The sequence below is a fragment of the Diaporthe batatas genome, assembly GCF_019321695.1.
Source record: "Diaporthe batatas strain CRI 302-4 chromosome Unknown Contig00009, whole genome shotgun sequence".
Lineage (NCBI taxonomy): Eukaryota > Fungi > Ascomycota > Sordariomycetes > Diaporthales > Diaporthaceae > Diaporthe > Diaporthe batatas.
In genome coordinates, this window is record NW_025408556.1 from 935,640 (window position 1) to 960,294 (window position 24,655).

The window sequence follows — 24,655 nt, forward strand, 5'->3', positions numbered from 1 at the left end:
TCGATCCTCCGCACACGCAGACATCAAGCCTCTCATCAGACTTGAAATACGGTGTGTTTCGCTCGGTTGTGGACGCCGTGCTCCTGTGTCATCACGCTCTGACTGCCAGTTGCATCACCACCATCACATCCCCTGATTCAGTCACGGGCTTGGAGGATCGACCCAGTCACCATGGCAGATATCTCTGTGCACCCGTCGACATGGCCGCTCTACGTCTGGCTATCACTCCTGGTCGCCTTGCCAGCGGCGACCCTCCTCTATGACGCCTGGACGTGGTTTCGCATGCCGCCGGGCCCGACCCCCCTGCCCTTCATCGGCAACAAGCTGCAGCTGCCCAAGTCAAAACCATGGGTGCAGTTCCAGGAGTGGTCCAAGAAATACGGGCCCATCTACACGATCTGGATCGGCCGCAGCCCCACCGTCATCGTATCAGACCCGGCCATCGCCACCGAGCTGCTCGAGACGAGAAGCAGCAAGTACTCGAGCCGGCCCCGCATGGTGGCCATGGGCGAGCTGCTCTGGGACGGCGCCAGCATCCTCGTGAAGCCGTACGGCAAGGAGTGGAGCGTCCGCCGGAGGCTGCTGCACCTCGCGCTCACGCCCAAGGCTTTGCGCCTGTATAAGCCGGTGCAGGAGGCCGAGGCGGTGCGGCTTGCGAACGGGCTCCTGAGCCGGCCCAGCGACTACGTCAAGCTCATTGAGACTTTCACGTCGAGCGTGGTGTTCTGCGTGTCGTACGGGCATCGCATCGACTCGCTGAATGCCAAGGTCATTGGCCAGCGGTTCGAGTTCATGCATTACTCTGCTTCGCTGAACGTGCCTGGAAAGTACCTGGTCGAGAGTATCCCGGCGTTGAAGTATGTGCCTGACTTCCTGGCGCCCTGGAAGAGGGAAATCAAGAAGCAGGGGCGGAGGGAGGCGAAAGCGAACATGGAACTGGTTGATGTCGTGAGAGGGGATATTGCCAGGGCCGAAAAGGAATCATCAAAGGAGAAGCTGCCAGATTCGCTATGCAAGATACTGCTGGAGATGCGGGAGGCTGAGAACATCCCGCTGTCCGATCGCGACTTCTCCTTCGTCCCGGCTTCGCTGTTCGGCGCTGGGTCAGACACGACAGCGTCCACGATGTGCACGGCCTTTCTGGCCCTCATCACGCATCCGGAAACCCTTGGAGCGGCACAAGCCGAGCTCGACACTGTCATCGGGCCCGATCGCACCCCGACGTTCGACGACGAGGCAAATCTGCCCTATATCAGAGCGTTGGTCAAGGAGGTCCTACGATGGAGACCGGTTGCGGTCCTGGGCGGCACGCCCCATGCTTCAACGGAGGATGACCACTATGACGGCTACTACATACCAGCCGGGACGACGGTCCTGGGTAACTCGTGGGCGATCAACCTGAACGAGGAGTACTACCCGAACCCCCATCACTTCAACCCACTGCGTTTCCTAGACAGCAACATCGCTGCCAGAGTCAAGCAGACTCCCGCAACCATCACTCCCGCCAGCGAGAAGCACGACCTCGAGCTTGGCGGGAAAGCCCACCCCTCCAAGAGCGGGCACTCATCGTTTGGCTGGGGACGACGAATCTGCCCGGGGGCAAATCTGGCTGTGAATTCGCTATATATCGCACTGGCCAAGCTCCTGTGGGCGTATGATATCAAGCCGATTCCGGGCCGCACGTACGATACGTTCAAGTACACGGAGGGCTTCAATATCCGACCTCAGCCGTTTGAATGTATAATCCGCGTCAGAAGTGCAAAGCACAAGATGGTTTTGGAGGGGGAGATGGCGCAGGCCGAGGCATTCCTGGAGAAGTTCACGCCGTTTGGCGAATAGGTCGGCCATCTTGTATCTTACTGTTACAAAGCCGCGTGGTCTGTGTTGAACACCGTTTTGTGTCTTTCCAGAGGCACTTGACTTGCTAGAACTTTGGGCCTACCGCTGCGGTCTTCTTTCTGCAAATGTATCAAGATTTCCAGAAACTTTGAATGTGCTAACTTTTCAGGGTCAGCCCACGCAATTGCGGCTTCTTGGTCATTTCTTTCTCTTCAATTTCACATCAAGTCCAAACATCTCATTTCCAGGTATGTGGTAGTAGCTTCAGGTCTGGTAGCGTCGGAGTTTTCATTGTTGAAATCACTGCACAATGGCATAGAAATTGCAAATAAGGCACATAAATGGCAGTAGTGATAGTCTTGGTTAAAGAAAGGAATACCTAATTGGATAACTTCCTCACAGCCAGCAACTCTGCAGGCCTTCTGTATGCTTCACGTAGTTCCAATTCTGTTGTTCTTGGTCAATCTGGTTATTAAAAGCCAGCAAAACACAACGATTTCAATGATCTCACGCGCTCACAAAACGATTGAAGGTGCCCGGATGCCCCACAAAGATCCGGACACATCATGTCAAAAATTGCCTCCGACGCTCTGAAGCGTCGCATTGCAGTTCAGGCGCCATCAGCCTAGGCCTCCTCGTCGTCCTCCATGAGCCAGGCGGCAGTCCCAGATGTATACCTGGGCACCTTGTAATCCGGCTGCGGGGTGGGGTCATACTTCTCCTCGATGAAGCGGCCAAACTCCGTTCCATAGGCCGCCTCCCACGGGGTCTTCATCGACTCCGGGACGCCCCAGCTCAGGTCTTTGTTGCGCAGCCACAGGCGCATGAGCCAGCGGCGCTTGGTGGCCGCGTCGCCGTTGGCGGTGACCTCGGTTTTGCCGTTGGTGGTACCCTCGTCTTTGCCGTTGGCGACAGCCTCGTCGTCGTCGACGTAGGAATCCCGCTTGTGGAGGAAGGCCAGATTGTTGATGAGCAGGATGTCGCCGGCCTGTGCCGGGACGGACAAGGCGTGCTTCTCGGCGAGGCTGTTCAGGACCTCGAGGGCGTGCGTCTGTGCCTCGGTGAGCCTGTTGTCCGTATCCGAGGGCTTCTCGCCAGTCTTGGGGTGAAGGCCCAGGCGGCCCGGGTCCGCAGAGACTGCGAATACGTCAATCAGCGCTGTGTTCCCTTGATGTCGTGCTTGTGAAATAGCTTACTGATTATATGCCCGTTGTGTTCAGCGAGAAGAGGCATCGGCTGGAAACGCGGAGGCTTTGAGCTGAGCTGGACGCTCCAGTCGGCTTTCTTCAGGGTCTCGAGGACCTCAGGCTGCTTCAGGAGATCGTTGTAGATGGCAGCGGCCGAGGCCAGCGAAGTGGCACCTCCGGAGGCAGCGACCTGGCGGTAGAGAAGAGTGAGGATCTCGCATCCCATGTCGTTGTGCTGATACGCGTTGGTAAGTTGTTTTGATTCACACAATGGTGCTTTCTTCAACACTTAAAAGAAGATATGGTCGGTGGGTCCTAAAGGGGGAAGAATGATGCTTACGAAAGGCAGAGCAGAGTTCGTGTGGATTCCGTGGCGCTTCTCTGCGGGCACCTAAGTGTAAGGTGATTAGCATGCATTTGGGGATTCTGATGGCTTGCTCGTTTTCATCCTTACATTCTGCCACTCCTTGGCATCCGTGATGTGCGAGATTACGTTACGAGCTTTGTTCTGAGAACCTATAATATTGATCAGCCTCCAGATTCGCGTGCCAACTTCCCGTGACAGAGGAGTCTGTACGTACCACGCTGGGAGCCAATGTGGCTGCCGATTCCCAGGAAGATGGTCATGATGTCCTCGTTCGAGTACTTCTCCGCGGGAAACCCACGGAGGAGGACGAACCCCGGGCCGTCGTGGAGGTCCTTGGCAGCATCCCGGAGGACAGGTCCCAGGGTGGGAAGAGGGAATGTTTTGGCACTGGCTGCTGGGGGACCAGGGAGCTTCCACTCCTGGAATATCTTCAGAGCGGCGTCAATCTCGGCATTGTAAGGCGATATGTCCTTGGCATCGGCCAACTGAACAGCGGCCTTGTCAGAGCCGCTACCGGCTTCGGGTCCTGTCACCCCAGTGTTCATGTTGACTGAGAGATTCTGAGAAATCTGCGAGGGCATGATCTGTAGGCTTTTGTACTGCTGAAGATTCTGTGCGTAAATTTAGGCGACTTAATAGTCGTGGATTTTGCTTTTCCCAAAAAGTTTGTTGGTTCCAAGATTGTTGGAGTTAGTAAGGGTGTTTTGCTTTTTTTCGACGGTTGGAAAAAGATGAGGTCAAGTGCAGCTTTGAGAACAGAACCTCCCTTATATAGAGCTGTGAGGAGCTGTGATTCACGAGATCAGGGCCCAGTCGGAAGCCAGCTGGCTTCCAACATTTTTGAAGTCATTGAGCAACAGTGACTTCGATCGAAAGCTAGTCTCCTGCCGGGTGATAGTACCCAAGTTGCTCATTCACAGCCTCCTGGCAAAAATAGACTGGATATGCAGCCCGGGGTGAATAGGCCTCCATATGACAGGGCATGCTACACCAGTTCCGAGCCGTGTCCGATGCCACGTATCCAGTCAGCTCTGTCGTTTTTAGATGTTGGGAGCATGGCATACATCTACTAGTATAACAGAAGTACATGTCGTGGGACGTTGACGCGGCTTTACTTTTTCTAGCCAAAGTTGCCTCATTGCACGAGGGTACCCATGTTTTCCCCTCTCCAACGTCTTCTGTGAGTAATCCAACAGCATTTTGAACAAAGGGTGAAAGACTCTGATTTTGTCTGCATGACGTTCATGCCTGCGGTCATGTGTTTTGATCTACGGTCTAGATGTGTCTGTCTCCCCTCTCTGCATCTCTCGCATGCGATCGGCGATCCGCCTGTTTTTCTTTGCGGAGCCTTCGAGTCCACCGAGGAGGTCCTCACTCCACCCTCCCGTACTGGGGATCACCATTTCAAACGTGTCTCTTATGACCGCATACTGATAGTATCCACACCGGGCGATCGGCTGAGTCTTCCGCACGTCAAGGATGCCGTTGGTTAAGACGTCGTCTGCGATGTGCACGGCGATCACGCGCCCGATCACGACGTCGGCGCTGCCCATGGGCGGGTTCCCCGGCAGCTTCAGGGTGGTGTGGTAGACGCACTCGAACTTGACGGGGCTGGCCTTCACCATTGGCAGTTGTGGGTCCTGCAGGGCCGTCGTGAACTCCTTTTCCAGGCCGGCCCGGTCGAACTCGTCCACGTCGGGCGGGACCTGTTCCGCGGTGGCGTTGACTGCCTCCCGCAGGTCCCACGTTGCTAGGCTCCATGCGAACCTTCCTGTGGCCTCGGCGTTCACAACCGTGTCCTTGCGCCTGTTGGAGGGCGTCCGGTTGGCGGAGAACATGACATATGGTGGGTCATAGGTCAGGTTGTTGAACTGTGAGTAAGGGGCCAGGTTGTGCACGCCCGAGGTCGAGACGGTGCTGATCCATCCTATAGGCCTGGGCACGACACACGCCTTGGGCTTGATTAGTAGACACACCTCGTCGATGCTCACGGCGCACAAAGCTGGAGTCGCACCTTGAAGGGGTCGTGGTCCAATCCGTGATCTGTTTTACCTGGTTCGTAGAACATTATCCTATGGTTGTCAAGCAAGCTGAGGCTCAAGTGCTTCAAATGTCACTCCGTACTTTACGATGTGTACCATGCATCGGGCATATCTAAGAACGGCTTGAGGGGTCCGGGCGCCCCATCGCCGAAAAGCCGAGGGCCATTGGAACGTCACCTGGGCAAGCAGGCAGATAGTAAGTTCTCTCGAGCTCTGCAAGAACATGCACGTCATTCCATTTCACTACTACAGTACGTAGGTACGATCTGCTGCTGCTGCTGCTTGTATCAGTATTATGTGCTGAAGTGGCATTGAGGCAGTCGATTACTGACTGAGATGATCATAATAAAGCCACTGCACGCTGAAATGATAACTGAAAATGACCCCTCACGAATCGAAACAAACTGTCGGGACCAACAAAGAGAGCGACTGGTCGTCATGTGTTTGAAGGACGCGGTATGCAGGCTGCTGCCCACCTCGGCTACATAAGTACAGTGCCTAGGCATGTACCTAGGTACCGATTGCTTATCTATGCTTTCCCAGGAGCTTATCTTTGCTCGATGGAGGGTACATGGTACCTGGTCGCCCAATTGACGACCCCGCCCTGGTCCTGCAGCTAATGAGTAGTGAAGCAGGGGGACCCCCACCTATAACGTCGTCTGCGGAGGCCTGGCGTCAAACCGTTCGTCGAGTCTTCGGTCCGTTTGTAATTTCTCCAAGCAGGCTTTCAAGCTTCCTGGCTGTCGAGCTAAAGGAGCCATTTTCTTGCTGATCGGATTCTGACCAGTGTCGAAACAACAATGGCAGCGCGGATCCACACCGTCGGCGCCACTCCCTGCAGCTGGGTTTTTCAGGGTCTCCCAAGACATTGAATGGACGAGACATCGGCTCTCTCCAGCCCTCACCTCGACGCCATGTCCTGCATGTCTTGAGCGAGCTGCGAGCCGAACCCCTTTCGAGCCTCTTGGTCTTCCTCGCCCCTCCCTTCCTTGCATCCCGCCAGCCCAGATCTGAATTCGATCTCGTCCCGGTCTCGTCCCGGTGTCTCGTCTCTGCGCTGTCTTGGCTGTGAAAAATCCCCAGCACGTTGCTCGTTGCATATTGCACTACTGCAGCTGCAGCTTGGCCAACATACAGTCTTGTCCTGTCCTGCCTCTTGACCATCAACTGGTCTCCTGAGAAACCACACCGCCAACGGTGGGTGATGGCGTCAGACAAGGAGTTCCCGCCGGCTCACGGCGACGAAAAGAACAGCGCCGTCCCCTATGACGAGGACGTGGGCGTCGTCGAGGCTCGGGGCAACACCGATGCCCTCCAACGGCACCTTGGCAATCGCCAGATCCAGATGATTGCCATTGGAGGCTCCATCGGAACGGCCCTGTTTGTTTCGATCGGCAATGGCTTGATGGACGGCGGCCCAGGCTCACTGCTCATTGCTTTTGCCCTGTACTCGGCCCTGCTCGGCTTGGTCAACAATTGTATGGCCGAGATGGCCGTCTACATGCCCGTTTCAGGTACGTAGTAATCACCGCCTCCCTCTCCTGCTTGCACACAGCAACCGCAGTCAGCAGCCGAGTCACTGACAGTCACATCCAGGCTCTTTCATTCGCTTTGCTGGTAAATGGGTTGACGAGGCATTTGGGTTCATGACGGGCTGGAATTTCTTCCTCTACGAGGCCACCATGATTCCATTCGAGATCTCGGCCATCAATCTCGTCTTGACCTTTTGGCGCGACGACATTCCCGTCGCAGCCGTCTGCGCCGCCTGCATCGTCCTTTACGCAGCCATCAACATCTTTGCTGTCAAGTTCTATGGCGAGGCCGAATTTTGGTTGTCAAGTGGCAAATTCCTCCTCATCATCATCGTCTTTTGCTTCACCTTTGTCACCATGTGCGGAGGAAACCCACAGCACGATGCTTTCGGCTTTCGGTACTGGGCAAACCCAGGCTCCTTCGCAGAGCATATTCATGAGGGCTCCTTGGGACGATTTCAGGGGTTCCTCGGTGCTCTGTGGTCTGCGGCCTTCACCATCGTCGGCCCCGAGTACCTCGCCATGGTCGCAGGCGAGGCCCAGCGACCCCGGACTTACCTAAAGCAGGCCTTTAAGACGGTCTACTGGCGGTTCGGCATCTTTTTCATCGGCGGGGCTCTCGCTGTTGGCATCATCCTGCCCTACAACGACCCACTCCTGAACTCGGGCGACGGCGAGGGAACCGCGGCCGCCAGTCCTTACGTGATCGCAATGCGTAACATGCAGGTCTCCGTCCTGCCGGATATTGTGAACGCTCTCCTGGTCACCAGCATCTTCTCGGCCGGAAACGCCTACGTCTACTGTGCCATGCGGTCCCTCTACGGAATGGCACTAGAAGGACAAGCGCCGCACTTCCTCTCCAAGTGCACGCGCTCCGGCATCCCGGTCTGGTGTTTCGCCGTGACCATGGTCTTCCCGTTCCTCTCCTTCCTGGCCATCTCGAACGGCACCGCGCAGGCCGTCCAGTGGCTGGCGAACCTAACGCAGGCAGCCCAGATCATCGACTACATTGTCATGTGCGTGACATACCTGTACTTCTACCGCGCACTAAAGACCCAGGGCGTTGACCGCAGCACGCTTCCCTACACGGGATGGTTCCAGCCGTACAGCGCGTGGATCGGTCTCGTCGGCGAGATCTTCACAGTCTCATGCTACGGATACGAGACCTTCCTGCCAGGCTACTGGGACGTCGGCACCTTCTTCAGCTACTACCTCATGGTGTTCGTCGCGGTGCTGACGTATACGGCGTGGAAGGTCGTCAAGAGGACCAAGATTGTGAAGCCCGAGGAGGCGGACCTAGTGTGGGACAAGCCTGTCATTGATGCGTATGAGGACTCGCTCAAGACGAAGCCTGAAGGGTTCTGGAATGAGGTACTACAGATGCTCAGGTTGAAGAAAAAGAGGAACGAACCTGTCGGGAACGAGTGAGGAGTTATTCCTTGAAGACAAAGTCCTGAAATCACTTCACGATGAGGTCGATCTCGATTGCTCCCCTTTCCGTCGTATGTGTAAATATATGCACAACCACATACGCGAAATCTCATTTCAGGCACGAGTGTGCCACTGCAACCTTTTGCCCATGCAGGCAGGATAAGGCATCGCTTGGTCCCTGTATATGTGAGCAAGCTGACTGACTCCACCTGCCTGATGCCTCGGCTATGCCCTCGCCACCACTTGTCTGTCACCAATCCACGTGGTTGAACACGCCTTTGTCTTTAACATGCTTGTATAGACTATGTGTGCTTCGGTCTCCTTGCTACTCAGGAACATGGCTGTGCTATGAAGGTCTCGCCGTGGACAAGACGCGAATTCCCTGTATCAATATTCCAGCATACATATGTACTCATGGCGGGGTCTTGTAGGCACAACCGGTACCGCGGCTTTGCTACATTTTGCTTGTGCAGCTTGCTCAACTCACGCGTTGCAAGCTGCTCAAAACTCCCCATTGGTCGACGCACAGCACCAAGAGCGTTAATTGAGGGCAGGAGGAGCCACCATCATCATTGTGGTTGTCGTTCGTTCCGCCTGAGTCTGTTGAATCCTCTGGCTCCCCAGGCGCATCAGACGGCTGTTCAGAGCCATCATGTCCCGCCTCGGAAGCTGACGGCGAGTCTGCTCTTTCTACCTCCCGGTCTCAGCCGCCATCTCCCTGGCCGCCGTCGGAGCCATTGGGATCATGTTACAGAAGGGGGCCCTCCATCAGGACCGTCCCCTGCACCAGCCGCATACCTTATTATATAGTCGAACAGCCTCCGCTCTTTCGGCATCGGCCTCGGAGCTAGGTGGGCCGACGTGAAGCTGGCAGGTGGGCCGACCCCGGTTGACTGCAGGTGGCTGCACGTTCCTTGGCACCTATCTCCATCTCACCTCCACATGGAAGGAGGCCTCTAGAATTTTCCGGTCCACCTTCAACCCAAGTACTATATGTGGTTTCGCTTCTATTCCGTATACGTCTGAGGACATACATGGCGCCTTCATACGGTGCCAAGTACTATATATTTTCATCCATATAACATCAGCGAATTCGAGAGAATACAAGTATTCTTTTGGGCTTTCACAGTCAGCCCCAACTACATGCTCATCATGCCATCCAAACCTCGCAGCACAGCAGGAGAACCTGTCGAAGCTGTCCAAGCTTCGAGCATACAGATACAAGGCCTCCCACCACCAAGTACTAAGGGTATGCACAAGGAAGTAGAGAAGTGCTGGATAAAGCTGATTAAGAGCCTCGAAAACTTTCTCAAACACGAGCCCGAGGGACCTCGCCGCGAGAATATTCTGGCATGCCTTTACTTTGCACAAGAGTATGGCTACCCAGAGGATCCGTATTGTCTATGGGCGGTTGATGGTGTTGCGAGATGTATGGATGGAAAGGAATTTATAAAGATTTCTAGTAGTCAGGACTGGGCCCAAATGCAGCATGCTTTTGCCTGTGTAAGGTGTCTACCTCCTTCCAACAAAGCTCTGTGCTAATCTCTCCCAGCTCGGTGGTATGAGGTGGCTGTATTGAGCGCTCTCCTTCCATTTATCCCCTCTCTTAGAGGAGCCTCCTTCGCACCACTTGTACGGATTTTTCAGACCACTACCCACGAAACACATGCTTCAGAGTGCATTTAGCTGCGTACCATCTAAAGACGCAAAACCAGTTCCGAACACGACGCCAGCACCTACCTGCCCCGGCCGCCCGGCCTCAACCAACTGCCACGACCGGCCGTGGTCAACCGTTTTGCCTGGCATCAAATCACCTCTGATTGTCTGGAAATCCCTGCCAGCTGTCATGTATCAAACGCACAAATGGCATTATGGAAACAAAATATGGTCATTCCAGAATAGTTAAGGGGATTGGTTAGGAACAAGCAGTATTATAGAAGGATAAATTAAAACAAGTGGCTTCATTTGTAATCCTCAAATATTTAGAGTGTATACTGTCGTAAGGCAGGTGTGTTTTAGATGGTACATAGCAGGCACTCTCGCGGCAGCGAGAGTGGGCTCAAACTTAACCAGAACAACACCACCCAATACACACGATTACTCCCTACGAACGTTCGTACTAGATATCGACATATACGGTACCTTCATACACTGGTGAAACTCAAAGGCCTAGTGTTTAGAAAAAGATTAAAACAAGACTAGTAGCCTTTATTCTTCTATTCTATCAACCGTGTAAGGGCTGTATACTAGATCACATTACAATCACAGCTACCATAGACATTATTCCTATAATTAGAAGTAATTATATATAATAATCTTCTTTTCTCCCCTAGGAAATTATAGTAACCTTAATTATAACCTATATACTATAGTAGTATGTATAAATAAAGGGTTACTGTCTAGTGGTTAGGAAAGACCAATACTGTGAGGCTCCCAGTGCGGCGCAGCTAACATGGTCCGTCAGGAAAGCCACAGCGCGGACCGCGCCACAGGCATTACACGACGAGGCACAGTAGCGAAGCTACACGGGTACACTAGGGTAATTCCGTGTCAATTGTGTAGTAATTCGTACAAAAAGAAACAAATTATATACAGTTTGTGCCTGTGAACTGTGAAGGGATGAAATTTTCTGTACTGTGACATGAAATGCTCAAGCATCAAAGAAATGAATACTGGGTCGTGGCACTTCCCAGCTGACAGAGAAACTCGGGCAGCCTATGAAGAAGGAGTCTAGCCCGCAGTAGTTGTGCGTCGGCGGCCAAAGCACCGATACCGGCGGGATACACGTAGTTCGCCACCAAGGGCGAGTTCATAATCTCTGTGGTCTCCGCGACAGTCAGCGCCCCGCCCCCGGCGCCCTGGGCTGTCCGGACCGACATCACCCAGTTGAGAAAGCCGGGGCCGGCTATAAGTGCGCCGGGGATAGCGTTGTGTGTGCGGCGTCGTCGAGGTCTGGTGAGGTGCCAGATCCTGCGGTAGACCTGGTCCATGTCCACGACGTGGGCGTTTCTTATGTGTGTTTTATTGATCTTTTTCGGATCGTTGGGTATTGGAGCGTGACCAATAGGGTTGTTCCAACGCCTCACGTTCTTCCTGTTGAGGAATTTGGTCTATTTGATTTTCAGTTCCGAGGTTAGCTGGCAATTCTCTGAAAAATGAGGAAAGGGACATTGAAAGAACCACACAGGTTACGTACCCATTCTACTCCCCAGTCAGTGGCTCTCATGGCAACTTTTTTCCCATCTGCCCTCGGAGCCCTGGGGTCCTGATCACGTGGTAGGTTGAAGTAGTCCAGGGCGATGACCATACCCAGCGCAAGTTTTTGTGTCTCCGCACAGCTCCAAACCCAATGGCCAGCCATGTTGTTGACGATTTACTCGAAGTTTTAGAGCGCCTGAGAGGAAGTATGTGTGGAAAACTGATTTTAAGGTATTGAAGCTGAAATCAAAACATGTATTGCACAAATTGCACTCCACTTGTTTCCGCCCAGCCATTCTGGAGACTTATATTGACCCGGGGAATCGAAGTGGAGCTGTGGCCTGGTTCAAACACAAAGAGGTCTCGGGAGTAACATCTTACATTTGTTCTATTTTTGAAACTTGAAAGACTTTTGGGTGCTTACTTGGTTCCCGAGGTCCTTTGTGAATATAAACATCTATGGTTGACAGGGAGCATGACAATTGGAATAAAGCGCCCAGGTTTATTAGGTACCTAGGCAGGTAATCAGAGGGAACTAGACAATGTCTGCGTCTAGGATCAAATGCCAACAAGTGGAGGAAAGAGTTCGACCGTTGGTTGCTTTTCGGACAATCTTTCCAAGATTTCTACAGATTGAGCTAGAGTACCTAGGTAGCATACCTCCTTGGGTACCTATTTAGTTTTCCCAGTTACAATTTAGCATGGCTGCATAGTGTATGGGGACGTGTATTATATTTTACAGGGTCATGTCCCTTGACAAAGATTAAGAGAATACCCTGTGCGTGGGAGGTTTCACTGTAGTGCCTAGCTTCCAGCCAGTAACCTGTAACAAAGGCATACCGGACGCTTTGGGAGGAACCTGGGGCGATGAAGCACTATTTTCCCCGCCGCCAGCGTAACTCGTTCAAAAGGGTAATCTGGTAACACTCTCTTCCGTTCAATGCTATCTCACATGTCCAGATCGCCGATGAAGTGGCGGTACTTGGACACTTTCAGCTCGAATGGCCAGAGGGATGGCCCCGGGACGGGATCCCAAACTTCTTCTAGAATTGTTCGCGCAAATAATTCGCTCGTCGATACGAATCACACTACTTAGACATTTTGGAGCATCCTTCCCACACCATGCGGGTTGAAGTTATTGGTGGTTCCAATTTGGAGCGCTCCGACAAGAATGAAGCCAGCCATCGTCCACAATCCTGTCATCCTGAAGCGCCTCGCCATCGAATACGACTCTCAGGGTGTCAATTCTCTCGACTGCCCAGATGGTAGAAGGACTCCTATTTGTCTTTAGTCTCGGGATTATTATACGGTACCATTTTGTAACAGTATTCTAAAACCGAAGGGATGGCGATGAACAACGAAGCTTCCTGCTTGCTGAAGTCTACATGTCTTGAATGTTTTGTTTGATATGTCCGATCTCGTACCTAGGTCACATTCAATCAATAGATGGGGAGAAAACTCGCTGCCAGTGTGGGACAAAGCTAACACCACGTGTGATCTGCCGTTCTTCCATTTAATTTGGGACCGGGATCTGCCATCTCACGTGAAGTCTTGGCCATTTCATTCATACCTAGGTATTCAGAAGTGACGGATCCGGCAATCCCTTTGAAATCTGTCCGACTTCCAAGACTCCCAGCAAAGGTGTCCTGCGAGACTTTCATTGTCCTTGCACAAGAACTCGTTCTATGGTAGTGCTACAGTCTTGCTTTACGTAAATCCATTCTCGGTCGACAGCCGGCGAGGTGCCCAGGTGTGACTCAAGCCTCGGCCTGCATCTGCCTACCTAGGTACCTAGGTACATAATTAGGTGGCCATGAGGTGTGAGGGGGATGGAGGAGGACCATGGATTGGGGGACTAGACGACTCATTTGTGTGCCTTGGATCGACTTGATACAAAGAAAATAGTGTGAAATAAAATAATTCTAATACTATGAACCACTGAGATGCTTCCTAGCCTTGTCTGTGCGGCAACTGTAGACTAGACTGGGGCCCGTGCCCACGTATTTAATTCTCTTTACACTGTCATTGGTATTGTCTTCTTTAAACGCTTAGTCTTGGCCAAATAACATCCTATTGATTCTTTCCATATTTCACATGCTAGAATTGATTCCAGGTCAGTCTATAGCTGTGACTGTGGCAATGTAATGTATGGGATTTGGTAGACAACTTGAATTGCTCAAGAGTTGGGGTACAGGCCGGAGGGGGGGGGGACAGGATGAAAGGGTAAAGAAATAAAACCTACAGAATATTTCACCCTCTCACTGCCATCTGGAAGCACCTCCTTCTCGGTCTCGACAGCCCATCCAAGCATTGGCCAAAGTTTGAACCAATAGAACCAATACAGTGTGCCGATTGCAACCACGGAGCAGCCCACGGTGGGGACTACGAACCAGGGAATGGTTGGGGTGACACGATTGTTAGGTATGAACGGCGCGATTAAAACGAAAAGCAACGAAAATACCCAAAGGATGGTCAGGAGAGGCGAGGTATGGAAACTAGTCCGCTCTGCTCTCCACCCACTCCGAGGGCTAAGGGCCAGATAAACTAGCCCGGAGCCGATCAGTGCTGTTGCGCATGTCAGAGGATCACGAATTTCCCAAGGTGAAGAGTCCAATGAATACAATATCAAGGTTGGTTGTCCATGCAGATACTCACTTTTCACGATGCTCTGTGTGTACGTCCCAAGGTTTGTGATAAATGGGTAAGCATCGCTCGTTCGAGGTCCGACGATCAAAACAACCGAGAAGAGCCAATGCAAGAAGATTCCGCCTAGAAGGTCAATAAGTATGAGAGGACTCGCATGTATCTGGAAATGCGGTGGCAAAGGTCTGATTCTCACGAACCTGTTGGCGTGTTGATAGGCCAGTCACTTGCAAAGAAACGCCAGAACGGCAAAGCTCCTTCCTTGGCCAGCTCTTGCTTCACTATACAACAAAGTGACATCGGTCAATCGACGAACAGAAAAGGCTGTGACTGAAGTGATTGTACCTCGTGAGTTGCAATACGTTTGCGAGAAGATATTGCCCAGAATGGACAAGCATATAACCAGGGGCAGGAACCTCGACACGAACGGACCGGGGCCAAAAACCTAAAGTAGAAGAGCTTCGTCATTAGAAGATCGGGAGATTGATGAAAAAACAAGTCTCAATCCAAAAAGTGAACTCGTGAAAGGTAAAAGACTCTGGGGAACCGGGCCTGACTCACATTTGTGAAAAAGCCCGCAGCAACTGTCACACCAGACCCTGCAATCTCTTCCTTAGACGAGCCGGCGCACTGCAATCTGTTCAGTCGCCGATGATCACACGATCACTGAATGAGGGTACATACATATGCAATATTAGCAAGGATATAGAGGCAGGTGACCGTGAGGGAAGCAATTGGTGCGGCCCACTTGAGTGTCTTCTCGGGTCGACGAACTTCGCTCAGCACCTGAATTGTCGCCACGAACACTTAGCATCGCCTGATTTGGACCAAGATATCGGAAGAGATGTGGGAATTACATAGTTGGCACTCTCCCAACCCGAATATGAATACAGAACCTGCATCAGCGCTATAGCGAAATTGGCCGCCTGGGAAGCATTATCCGGAGGCGCAAGAGGGCAAGCGTCGCCAGCCCCGTTGAAAGAAGAGAAATTGTCTGGCGGCGTGGCAGCCATACGGCCGGATAAAGCAGCGAATCCAGTGAAAACAATGACGAGGAGCATGATGATTTTGAAGACGCCGAGACCGTTGCTGACCCAGATCCCTATGCGTGGTAGGAATGAGTGGACCAGGCACACGATGGTAATGGTCCCGATGCTGATCCCCTTGTTCATCCATTCTTGTGCTAGCGGGGCTGCGGCGAGGAGCTCACCGTTTGGCGAGCGACCACAGCTGCTGGATCTGCGTGTGGATAGGCCGTTGATGGCGTAGAGGAGGTAAGAGCTGAAGTTGATACTGTTGGCAGCAGACTGGGCGAAACAGATGAACTCAACTAATTTTGCGTCAGAATTCTTCTCGTATGTGTACAGCGCGTCAGGACTGCGTCTCACCGGCAAATATGCATGTTGTCCAGTACCTTGGACGACGATAGATACGTTCAAGCTTGTGAAGAAATAGTTGTCAGGCATGTCTCAGATAGGCGACAAGTTGAGAATTCCAGACTCACGTAATTCTTCTCGCCCCCTGAACGTGGAAGTGTTGTACCGAGTTCAATATAGGCCATCAACCTACTTTCTATCAGATATATGGCAGGCCGGTCAAGTCGGAAAGCATCCTGGTCCTGACTTACCCGCTGGTCTGAAGGTTAGAGATCGATACCGATCAAGGATTTTTGAGCTCGGTTCTCGACTCACCAGAAACACATTATTCCACCAAGCAGCCAAAATAAAAGAGCTGCCCCGACGCTGTTGGTGGCTTGCATGATAGTGGATGGCGTCGAAAAGATGCCGGTCCCGACCATGCGGTTCACGATTAATAGCGCGGTGGAAAAGTAGCCTAGCTTTCTATCTGCGTATTTTGAAATCCAGGTCAGCGTGATTCTGAAAGGTCTTGTGGCGTGTACTACGTAGAATCACAGCAAATTCAAGAATCCGCCGGAACAAGAACAGGCGTAAGGCATGGAAAATCTGGACGGGCTCGACTAAGAGAACCAGTTGGAACCAACCTTCTGGGAAAACAAAATACTTTGAGTGGGTAGACGGTTTCTCGTCGTCCTCTCTGCGCTCATTATGGCCGGCCTCGAACTCGGGCATGACAGCCTCGATCTCGAGAATGTCGCGTCTATAAACCTGAGAGGGCTCCATTATGCCTGCTCTTCTGCAACTGTGGAGATATGGAAAGAGGAAATGACACCGGAAACATTCTGAAAGGAGCTTTGGGGGTCACTCGAGCACCTTGAAAACAGCGCAGCGGGGATCGGACGTGTGTGACAAGAAGCCCCGCGCAGCCTTGTTTTGGGTTTATGGACATGTCGACTTGTGGGATCGACAGTTTGCATCACCGTGAGCCGAACAAGTGCATCTTTACCATGGATGGAGTTTGGACCTGCCAATCCCGGTCCTTGCCACATACCGGTATGCAGACATTCTGTATGCGGTAGCAGTGTGCACCACATCCAACCGCTTTTGCTGCCATGTGCGTGTTACACCACAGAGAGCTATTGATGTGCTGTCTCACCTACCCTATGTCCCTGAATGAATATGGAAGTACAGTTTACATTTTGGGACTTTTCATGCCGTGACGGGCCCCCGCATGGAGCTGGACGACCTCGGTGTGGAAGAGCCTTTACATTTACCGCGAGTGCACGAAGACCTCCCCCACACCCGAGCCCTGAAGGATTTAAATAGCTAGGTAGGAAAAGGGCAAGCCTCACTTTTTCTTGTCATTGATACCGGGGAGTAGTGACTTCAAGTTCGTGCTGAGACCTGTTCGAGCATTTGAACGAATGAAATCCTCAACTGGATTGGTCACAGAGAAAGTCAGATGGGCTCATCAACAATTGAGCTCTTCTCAAGCACCCGCCTTTTTTTGTAAATATGAAGAACAGCTTTCTAACCCTGCCTGTAAGTGAGCCCAGGCATTATTTCTCCGGCTGAGTCATGTGAAACTGAAACGTTATATGTGTGCAAAAGAAGACTGTAGCTCGGAAGCTGAGTAGCTTCGCCGAGCAATATTCCGTCGACCTGCCGCCGAACATGCTTGAACATTGGCATTGGTCGAATGCCAACTTCCCCGATGCCGACAAAATGTGCTCAATTCTGCAGGTGAGTCCTCCGTCGACTGTGGTCTGAAGTAGACTGACAATGGTTTTTGCGAAGGGTTTGTGGTTGAAGCAAGTCGCCAGTGATAGGAAGGTCAAGCGAGGTAAGCATATCCCTGACAGTAATTTTATCTTACCCCGTGTACAAGATCGAGTGAACACTGAGTCTTGGCCCTATCATTTTCGGCAAAGAAGACTGACAGATGCGAAGTCCTCGACATCGGCTGTTACACCGGCTTCAGTGCCATAGCGTGGTTCGAGGGCACCGTAGAGACGTGTGCAGAGGTAAGCCACTTCCGTCAAGCCTCAAATGGCAAATTTTCACAAATCGCACCAATTTTTATATCAAGATCTTGGGCACCGGGGTTAATTTGCTGTGCAATCATTTCCTTCCAGATCATCACAGTGGAGGCCGATAGCCGCATGGCGTCCGTTGCCAGAGATGCGTTCGCACGGTTTGGATATGACGGACGAATCACGGTCCTGGAAGGCACGTCTCCAGATATGTGAGCATATTCCCTTGTTTGTATATGATTGCCTCCCAGTAACAGTTCGGACGTCAGCTTGCAGTCGTTGAGCGGCGAATTCGACCTGGTCTTCGTTGACATGGCCTTCGGCGCGTATCTACCGACGGTTCAGGTTCTCCTCGAGCGAAAGATTCTTGCACCTAATGGAGTGATCCTGGTTGATAATGGTAAGGTTTGAACTCAGAAACTCTCGGTCTTGTTCGGTTCCTAAGAGCCTCTAGTTTTCGCGCGAGGGTTTGTCGTAGACAACTCAAACCTTCAAGACATTGATAGCGAGCAGCTCAAACACTGGGAAGAATCAGGCGAGCTCATGAAAATTTTCAACAGGACTATGAGCCAGGACCAGAGAGTCGAGACGCTTATCCTGCCAGTGTTTGACGGGATATCGGAGATCAGGTGGCGCAAGCCCAACAACAGCGCCCAGCCGAGTCGTACAGACACCGATACAAAGGGTAGCTAGTTAAGGTTTCCATTAGACAGTTGCTACCGAATAATCTGATAAGACTTCTCATTCATTAGCGATGACAACTATCAGGTCTCATTGCTCAAAGGCCCGCTTGACCCCCGGGACACATTGGAGCGAAACGAAGTCAGCCGCGACGCAATGCTGGTGAAACCACCTCGCCTGGCGGCTCTGTATGTGAATAACACAGCCATGAAGTAAAGAAATATCCCAGCTGCCGCTAGGAGGTGTGATAGAGCGGCGCGTATGATAACAATCACAGCAATCGCGCAGAATGACATGGGAGCAAGAGCCGATGTTGACCACCCGCTTGAGACAGTTCTGAGAACAAGACCAAATAGAGTTATCAAATAAATGGTATACTCCATCATTCCTAAATTTTTACAAGAGGTCAACTATCAAGCATTTCGTCCCGTTTCGTGGGCTTACCCACCTTTGAAGGTCAGCAGTTGTCTGAAGGTACCTGTTAAGACGAAGATACACGCTAACGCAGCGTTCAGGAGCATTGCATTTCTACACAATTGTTATTCAGTGATCATCGCAAATCGAGGAGGTACTCACGCCGGTATGTTCTGACGTGTCACATCTAGATCGACCGAGGACCTGTGTCTGCCACGCTCGCCACACAATCCCCTCAATCTCTGCAGTGGTGGCGTTGCACTGCGGCCAAGGAACTGCGGGACATATGAATGGCTGCCGGCAGCTTGAGTGAGACGACCAGCAGAGAAGACAATGGCATGCAATGTTCCGAGGCATGAGAGACAGACGATCCAAGCGTAGAAAATCTTGCCAGCGGTCCCAGCAATACGATACCCGAATGCCTAATAGGAAAAGAAGTTATTGTCAAAAGACATGATTTAATACTTCAGTTGCGGAGAGTAATGCTCATTAAACTGACCAGGGCAATGGTATTGGATGTTTCCATATCCTCAATTGGTACGATCGCGTATAGTGCAAGATTTGCAGACACGAACAGGACGATGACGGCGGCCATGGATGTGTGAAGAATTTTAGGCAGGGTGACCTCGACATTTTGAATTTCCCCCACAACAAAGCTGATCTATAGAAGTGATGAGCAGGGTTCTGTGTAAGAGGGAAATCTTCTACATATTTCATGTTAACTTACACTTTCCCAACCCCCATAAGCAAACACAGCCGCGAGAACAGAATCAGTGAGACCGCCGAGGGTAGCCCAAGGGTCTGGCGCAGCATCAGACGTAGACTGAGTTGCTGGGCCATTTGAATCTTCGGAGCGGTTGTATGAAGAGTCACCCCCAGGAACAACACTAGACACCCGATAGATGAGCGCTGCCAGCGGGATTGAGAGAAGGCCAATAACTTTCAGGGTGAGGAAAATGCTTCCCATGCGTTTACCCACGGGGGTACCCAGACAGTTGAGGACTGTGATGGAGATGATCGACATGACCGCCATGGCCTTCATATGTGAGTCCTGCACCTGACCACTTGCAATGGCCTCGTAGAGGTACTCGGAGAAAATCAGCGACACCATCGCCAGTCCACAGGGGCGAGAGATTATGATCCAGCACCAGGCAAATAGACAGCCGTACGAGTCGTCGTACAGAAAAGATAAGTACTCCTGGAAGCCACCATTGACTGGGACAAGCGTGCCTAGCTGGACGACAGAGGCAGCACCTGCCCATGCCAACAGACCGGCGACGAACCATGCCGTGACAGCGAGGCTGGAGCTGTGAACATGGCCAATGACGCTCGCGGGCGACGAGAAGATGCCCGAGCCTATCTGCATGCCGATAACGATAGCGACACCATTCTGGAATCCCAGAGTCCTTGGCGGCGGCTGGAGGGTCCGAGTATCCTCGTCCGGAGGGGTGGCAGGGGTTTCATTGAGAGCCTCGAACGAGCGTCGATCAGAGTCCAGAAGCCCTTGCTCCTCCAGCAGAGCCGCACTATCTCTTGTTGGGGACACGGCTGTCATCGTCGGTCAGGGAGGCCTCCAAGTCCTACTCTTCGAGTGGTGATGCATAAGGCGGGCCTAGACTGCTATTTGTGTTCGTTTAGGGGCTGCCTGCGGGTTTGTTGCTGTGCAGCAGGTAGTAGTGATTGGAATGTGAGACTTCAGATGACCGGGGGGGTTGGGTTGGGTCACGTGCAATTCCCTTCGAGACGTCTCACTTCAGTGACTTCGAGTCAGGTACCTCACTCGCACCTTCTGTCTGAATAGGAACCGCCTCCTCATACCCTGTCCGCTCCCGTTGTGATGGGTCGGGAGCCAGATTTATGTACAGATACGAATAAGTACGAGGCGAATCAGTACACTGCAGTGTCGTGTTACACCACTGGACCGGTGTGGATCTTAAAGTAAATTCAGAAGCTTGCGCGGCATGTGTTGATAAGGGAGCCGCTCGTGGCACAAGCCATGCGTCTTGCACCAGCATCAGGGGAACATCTGCATCTTGTGTACCGAAGTACCTAGTGTTTAGGCGCTAACGGCGGATACGCACTAATACAATCGATCACAGCCGTATTTGTAGTACTCTGTTTTAGGACTGACCAAAGCATTCAGAGTTGAGAGAATTGTTGGGGGATCAGCTCTATTTTCTATTTGTCTTTTTCTTTCGCAAGCTTTTTGACATTTACTGCAGGCTGCAACAGCAGTCTCCGTCACCATCACATTAATCGATACATACTTAAGTACTTATGCTTTACACCTATCGTCTTGAGCCATTCGTGCGTGACAGCACCATGTGCTGGCCAGGGGCCAGGGGTGGTCAGACGCGGTTCGAAGCGAACACATCCATACTACCTGGGTACATATACCGGTACGTTCGTAGTCGCGTGGCTCGACCCATGTCCATTTTTCATGTGAGTAACACACCACACATGGCAGTGACCAACGGCAAAGGCCATGATGACTGCTAATCGGATCAGAAATATCCCCGAGCCATGGATGACAAACTTATCTGACATCAATAGAGCCATAGCAGCTAGCTGAAAGAAGTGCACCTCGAGTAGCTCCAGGTTCTCGGGTCTATTTTGAGATGTATAGAAGGCCGGTCTGCTTTGAGTCGCACAGGCTTACCTAGGTAGAGAACAACATTGAGAACCAGACGCTGGAAAGATGGCTGTCCATTTCCAGACAACCACCCTGCTTCAGCTTCTGCAGCTTGACGCCAAAAGCCCACACATCACATCCTGATGGCCAATGGTAACGTGAGCCGAAGGATTTCTAGAGGTAGGGGGGGTTGGTGCCTGAGTAGGTACATGAGCCTAACACACGCCTCATCCTATTGTGTAAAATCCGTTGGAAAGGGTGGTTTAACGGACAGTTCGAATACAAAGTACCATGTGGTACATGGGCTGTTTTTGCTTGCCTGACGAGGCTGCTGCCTACATAGCTGGCTATCAATAAGGTGATACATTTATTCCGTCTTCCCCTCCGAAGGGATTGTATACCGTCAACTGGTTTCTTTTCCACACCAAACAGCCCTCTACGTCATGCAACGGTCCGCTTGGAGTGGCTCGACTTTTTTCAACTTATTATCCGGTCACTGAAGCCTGCATGCCAGGGTCTGGCAATATCAACCGAGAATTTGCCACTTGCCACTGCGACTGGCCAAAGTGTTTGGCATACCAAGTTGCGCATGTGACTTAAGATACTTCTTAAATCCCAGTCTGTCACCGGACTGACCACTTGGTTCACGTTATTCTCATCGCCAGACTTTAGTCTCTTGCCTTATCCTCGGATCCCCTGTTCAGTTTACTCTCATTTTGCAGCGTTACATGCAATCACCCATCTGTTTCGATCAGCAGAGAGACGCCACAACTAGCATTGGTTGACAGTCTCCCCTGGAACCGAAGGAACTCCATACTCCACGGCCCTGCGTGTCTACATCTTGTGAAAGGGAAGATGGGAACTTCTTCTCTGGATATGTCCGCACTCGGAATCGGTTTTAGCGACCGCCATGTTTTTGTCGCGCTGGATGGGAGCAGGTACGCTTTCCAGAGGCTGCCTGGCGAGACTAGCCCAGGCTCAAACCCAAGAGAGGCATCGCAGGAGTACAAGGAGACCGATAGCCACTTCACGGACTCCGATCGTCGCGAGAAAGAGGGTCAGGGTATTTCATGTCTAGGATGCAGACCAAACGGCTCATCGGATACAAGTGCAGCGGCAAGCGACTTGAGAGCCCCAACAATTGGTGACAGGTTCTTTTCGCGTGAAAGTCATACTACACCCCATCTCGTTCCAGATTCGTCGGAAGTCAAGTCAACCAACACCACGTTACCGTCCCCTGACCCTCAGTCACAAGGTCGCTCCCCATTCGCGTCCTTCTCAACCTACGCGTCGTTCGGCCCCATCGTCTCTTCGCCCGTCCCCGAGACGACCACGTGCAAAGAGCTGGAAAGGCAGTCTGAATCCCGCGACAGGAATCCCTCTACTTCAACTCAGTACTCATCTCCCCTCGAGAACGCCACCGAGAACCCTCCTATTCTGGTTTCGCCATTCCAACAACAGGACAAGTTCGCAGTCTATCACGCAGGATTCAAAGGGAACTCTCGGAATGGGTTTGATGGCGTTGACAGTCCACCCCACATTGGCGACGGACTGATGCCTATTGGGAACAAAGACGGTAGTCCATCACCTAGTATGTCAGGCTACGGAGTCTCCGGCGAGAGGCTGCTTTTTGAACGGCAAGTCAGGAGCCCCCATGAATCTGTGGACATGAGTGGTGTCATTCTGACAAAATCAATTGATTAGAGCTGTCTCTTACAGCAGAAATTACTCCGAATTCAAGGCTGTCGGCCTGAAGGAAGCGCTACTCAAGATTTACGAAAGCCCTCTGACCAAAGATCTTCGATTCTCTCTCATCACTGGCGGCACTAGGGAGGTTGAGTATAATTTTGAAGGCGAGTGCAGACATTGTTGCTTTCCTTCATTTCCAGGGTCATCTATGGCATATGCTGATTATCTGACTGCGCGGTCTCCAGTGTTGTATCGAACTGGTGAGCTGGTTCTAGCCTATGTTTACGACATCGGGTGGCCAAATATGGTATACCTACAGAAGCTCTCTGTTCACGACGTTAAAGATCTATTGCCACCTGAAGCTCGAAAGATCTTTTGGATGTGCCGCTTTAGATGCCAAGAAGGTAGGACCACTTTCTCAAATCTTACCAGTGGTATCTGACTGACTGAGAGCAAGACCTCGCCGAATTCCAGTCCCAGATGCTTGGGGAAGACATCGCTCTGGACATCTCGTCGGTGCGGGGAGCTAAGATGACGAGCAAGCAGAACGGCAAGTGCACCGAAAACAACATACCAGGATGTCGCGTCCAGATCTGGCATGAGAGGAGAGGATCTCACGACATGCTATCCGACAATGCCTCGTATATCTCAAACGACACCGTACTTTCCGGTCCGTCCAAAGGGAAGACCAGGCCGCGCTATGACAGGCTGCTGATCTTCTTCGGGCGCCTAGAGCAATACATGAGTCTGTTCAGTGAGTTCCCCAGAGCAATGTCTCACACTTTGTATCCTTCTTCCGGCCTGAGATTCCAGGGCTGGGCTGACGAGGTCGTGGAATTCTAGTCACGGATGACATTGAATTGAAGGCTACTGGCCCTGTATCTGTGTGCATAATGGCGCGGAAATACACCGGAAGGCATTTGTTCCGCTCTCGTGCCGGAATAAAAGGCTACTTCGCTAACCGCACCTCGCACGCCGCCGGCTTCGTCGTTGGGGCCGCAACAACTACGCCTCTAGAACAGGACTCGTATGTGACTTTGGATGGAATTGAGATCGAATTTGAGAGTAGACGAGGTCAGTCGGCCCATAGTGCACTCTGTGTAGTTTCTTCTGTTTTCTTTCCCTTCTCTCGCCCGGTGCATGTGGCAAGCTCTTGTTTCACGTGCCCGCCTCCCTGGACTTTGATCTCACACCCACCTGGGCAAACGCGGGAGAAAAGAACAAGACAAGCGCAACCCGTCTTAAAGTACAACTTCTTCGGACTTAAAGCAGCCATCCATTGATCAAATAAGCCTTCCCATCATGCTGACAATTCTTTAAACGCCTTCTAGAGTTCGATAACTTCACTGAAATATGGAATCAGGCATTGTCCTGGCGACGCGAGCAACGTCGCGTCCTGAAAGGCATCCAAGAAGATATGGACGGGGAGCAGTTTACCGGTAGACATGCTAGGAAGCTTTTATTTCATTCAGTGTGAGGTACTACAATACCTGGGTAGGCAACAAATGTAGCTAATACTATGACGATAACTAATGAAAAAGGAATAAGAAAATTCAAGAACTTGTATCATAATTTGTTTGTTTCTAGTTATCCAAAAAAACAAACTTAA

The 24,655-nt window shown here is 51.8% G+C and overlaps 10 protein-coding genes across 10 annotated transcripts; 5 read left to right on the forward strand and 5 right to left on the reverse strand.

Annotated features, from left to right (window-relative positions):
- Positions 1-171: 171 nt before the first annotated feature.
- On the forward strand, positions 172-1,839 carry KVR01_008081 (uncharacterized protein; the record flags this gene model as incomplete). The annotated part of the gene is made up of 1 exon (XM_044783154.1): positions 172-1,839. The coding sequence occupies one exon, from the start codon at positions 172-174 to the stop codon at positions 1,837-1,839; it is 1,668 nt and encodes a 555-aa protein (XP_044643059.1).
- A 516-nt stretch (positions 1,840-2,355) lies between these two features.
- KVR01_008141 (uncharacterized protein) lies at positions 2,356-3,998 on the reverse strand. Its single transcript, XM_044786750.1, has 5 exons — positions 3,608-3,998; positions 3,481-3,542; positions 3,367-3,417; positions 3,036-3,261; positions 2,356-2,976 (listed from the first exon to the last, which is right to left on the reverse strand). The coding sequence occupies exons 1-5, from the start codon at positions 3,972-3,974 to the stop codon at positions 2,465-2,467; spliced, it is 1,218 nt and encodes a 405-aa protein (XP_044643119.1). The 5' UTR covers positions 3,975-3,998; the 3' UTR covers positions 2,356-2,464.
- A 632-nt stretch (positions 3,999-4,630) lies between these two features.
- On the reverse strand, positions 4,631-5,461 carry KVR01_008034 (uncharacterized protein; the record flags this gene model as incomplete). The annotated part of the gene is made up of 3 exons (XM_044784810.1): positions 4,631-5,054; positions 5,121-5,264; positions 5,408-5,461. The coding sequence occupies 3 exons, from the start codon at positions 5,459-5,461 to the stop codon at positions 4,662-4,664; spliced, it is 591 nt and encodes a 196-aa protein (XP_044643012.1). The 3' UTR covers positions 4,631-4,661.
- A 699-nt stretch (positions 5,462-6,160) lies between these two features.
- KVR01_007962 (uncharacterized protein) lies at positions 6,161-8,516 on the forward strand. The gene is made up of 2 exons (XM_044781294.1): positions 6,161-6,949; positions 7,032-8,516. The coding sequence occupies exons 1-2, from the start codon at positions 6,640-6,642 to the stop codon at positions 8,393-8,395; spliced, it is 1,674 nt and encodes a 557-aa protein (XP_044642940.1). The 5' UTR covers positions 6,161-6,639; the 3' UTR covers positions 8,396-8,516.
- An 857-nt stretch (positions 8,517-9,373) lies between these two features.
- Positions 9,374-10,329, forward strand: KVR01_008150 (uncharacterized protein). The gene is made up of 2 exons (XM_044782444.1): positions 9,374-9,901; positions 9,951-10,329. Exons 1-2 carry the CDS (start codon positions 9,542-9,544, stop codon positions 9,975-9,977), a joined length of 387 nt encoding a protein of 128 aa, XP_044643128.1. The 5' UTR covers positions 9,374-9,541; the 3' UTR covers positions 9,978-10,329.
- Positions 10,330-11,055: 726 nt separating this feature from the next.
- KVR01_008052 (uncharacterized protein) lies at positions 11,056-11,759 on the reverse strand (the record flags this gene model as incomplete). The annotated part of the gene is made up of 2 exons (XM_044787343.1): positions 11,056-11,508; positions 11,595-11,759. 2 exons carry the CDS (start codon positions 11,757-11,759, stop codon positions 11,056-11,058), a joined length of 618 nt encoding a protein of 205 aa, XP_044643030.1.
- A 972-nt stretch (positions 11,760-12,731) lies between these two features.
- KVR01_007754 (uncharacterized protein) lies at positions 12,732-16,521 on the reverse strand (the record flags this gene model as incomplete). The annotated part of the gene is made up of 13 exons (XM_044785580.1): positions 16,242-16,521; positions 15,867-16,084; positions 15,744-15,804; positions 15,628-15,679; positions 15,097-15,569; positions 14,924-15,025; positions 14,801-14,869; positions 14,585-14,684; positions 14,440-14,520; positions 14,252-14,365; positions 13,851-13,978; positions 13,167-13,242; positions 12,732-12,850 (listed from the first exon to the last, which is right to left on the reverse strand). Exons 3-13 carry the CDS (start codon positions 15,798-15,800, stop codon positions 12,732-12,734), a joined length of 1,371 nt encoding a protein of 456 aa, XP_044642732.1. The 5' UTR covers positions 15,801-15,804; positions 15,867-16,084; positions 16,242-16,521.
- Positions 16,522-17,112: 591 nt separating this feature from the next.
- Positions 17,113-18,323, forward strand: KVR01_008369 (uncharacterized protein; the record flags this gene model as incomplete). The annotated part of the gene is made up of 7 exons (XM_044786860.1): positions 17,113-17,139; positions 17,209-17,340; positions 17,395-17,440; positions 17,548-17,621; positions 17,733-17,842; positions 17,900-18,030; positions 18,085-18,323. 7 exons carry the CDS (start codon positions 17,113-17,115, stop codon positions 18,321-18,323), a joined length of 759 nt encoding a protein of 252 aa, XP_044643347.1.
- A 355-nt stretch (positions 18,324-18,678) lies between these two features.
- Positions 18,679-20,376, reverse strand: KVR01_007824 (uncharacterized protein). The gene is made up of 4 exons (XM_044788921.1): positions 19,453-20,376; positions 19,225-19,386; positions 18,888-19,147; positions 18,679-18,839 (listed from the first exon to the last, which is right to left on the reverse strand). Exons 1-4 carry the CDS (start codon positions 20,278-20,280, stop codon positions 18,752-18,754), a joined length of 1,338 nt encoding a protein of 445 aa, XP_044642802.1. The 5' UTR covers positions 20,281-20,376; the 3' UTR covers positions 18,679-18,751.
- A 1,391-nt stretch (positions 20,377-21,767) lies between these two features.
- Positions 21,768-24,603, forward strand: KVR01_007764 (uncharacterized protein). The gene is made up of 5 exons (XM_044783115.1): positions 21,768-22,994; positions 23,062-23,210; positions 23,292-23,450; positions 23,504-23,800; positions 23,890-24,603. Exons 1-5 carry the CDS (start codon positions 22,213-22,215, stop codon positions 24,327-24,329), a joined length of 1,827 nt encoding a protein of 608 aa, XP_044642742.1. The 5' UTR covers positions 21,768-22,212; the 3' UTR covers positions 24,330-24,603.
- Positions 24,604-24,655: the final 52 nt, after the last annotated feature.

Bases quoted from the DNA above. Each gene is read 5' to 3' on its own strand.
- KVR01_008141 (XM_044786750.1), bottom strand. From the start codon at position 3,974: ATGCCCTCGCAGATTTCTCAGAATCTCTCAGTCAACATGAACACTGGG. The intron at 3,418-3,480 runs GTAAGGATGAAA...CCTTACACTTAG, and splicing joins ATGCCAAGGAGTGGCAGAAT to GTGCCCGCAGAGAAGCGCCA. The intron at 2,977-3,035 runs GTAAGCTATTTC...ACGTATTCGCAG, and splicing joins ACACAACGGGCATATAATCA to TCTCTGCGGACCCGGGCCGC.
- KVR01_007962 (XM_044781294.1), top strand. From the start codon at position 6,640: ATGGCGTCAGACAAGGAGTTCCCGCCGGCTCACGGCGACGAAAAGAAC. The intron at 6,950-7,031 runs GTACGTAGTAAT...AGTCACATCCAG, and splicing joins CGTCTACATGCCCGTTTCAG to GCTCTTTCATTCGCTTTGCT.
- KVR01_008150 (XM_044782444.1), top strand. From the start codon at position 9,542: ATGCTCATCATGCCATCCAAACCTCGCAGCACAGCAGGAGAACCTGTC. The intron at 9,902-9,950 runs GTAAGGTGTCTA...AATCTCTCCCAG, and splicing joins TGCAGCATGCTTTTGCCTGT to CTCGGTGGTATGAGGTGGCT.
- KVR01_007824 (XM_044788921.1), bottom strand. From the start codon at position 20,280: ATGACAGCCGTGTCCCCAACAAGAGATAGTGCGGCTCTGCTGGAGGAG. The intron at 19,148-19,224 runs GTCAGTTTAATG...TTTTCCTATTAG, and splicing joins CATCCAATACCATTGCCCTG to GCATTCGGGTATCGTATTGC. The intron at 18,840-18,887 runs GTGAGTACCTCC...ACAATTGTGTAG, and splicing joins ACACGTCAGAACATACCGGC to AAATGCAATGCTCCTGAACG.
- KVR01_007764 (XM_044783115.1), top strand. From the start codon at position 22,213: ATGGGAACTTCTTCTCTGGATATGTCCGCACTCGGAATCGGTTTTAGC. The intron at 22,995-23,061 runs GCAAGTCAGGAG...TCAATTGATTAG, and splicing joins GAGAGGCTGCTTTTTGAACG to AGCTGTCTCTTACAGCAGAA. The intron at 23,801-23,889 runs GTGAGTTCCCCA...GTGGAATTCTAG, and splicing joins GCAATACATGAGTCTGTTCA to TCACGGATGACATTGAATTG.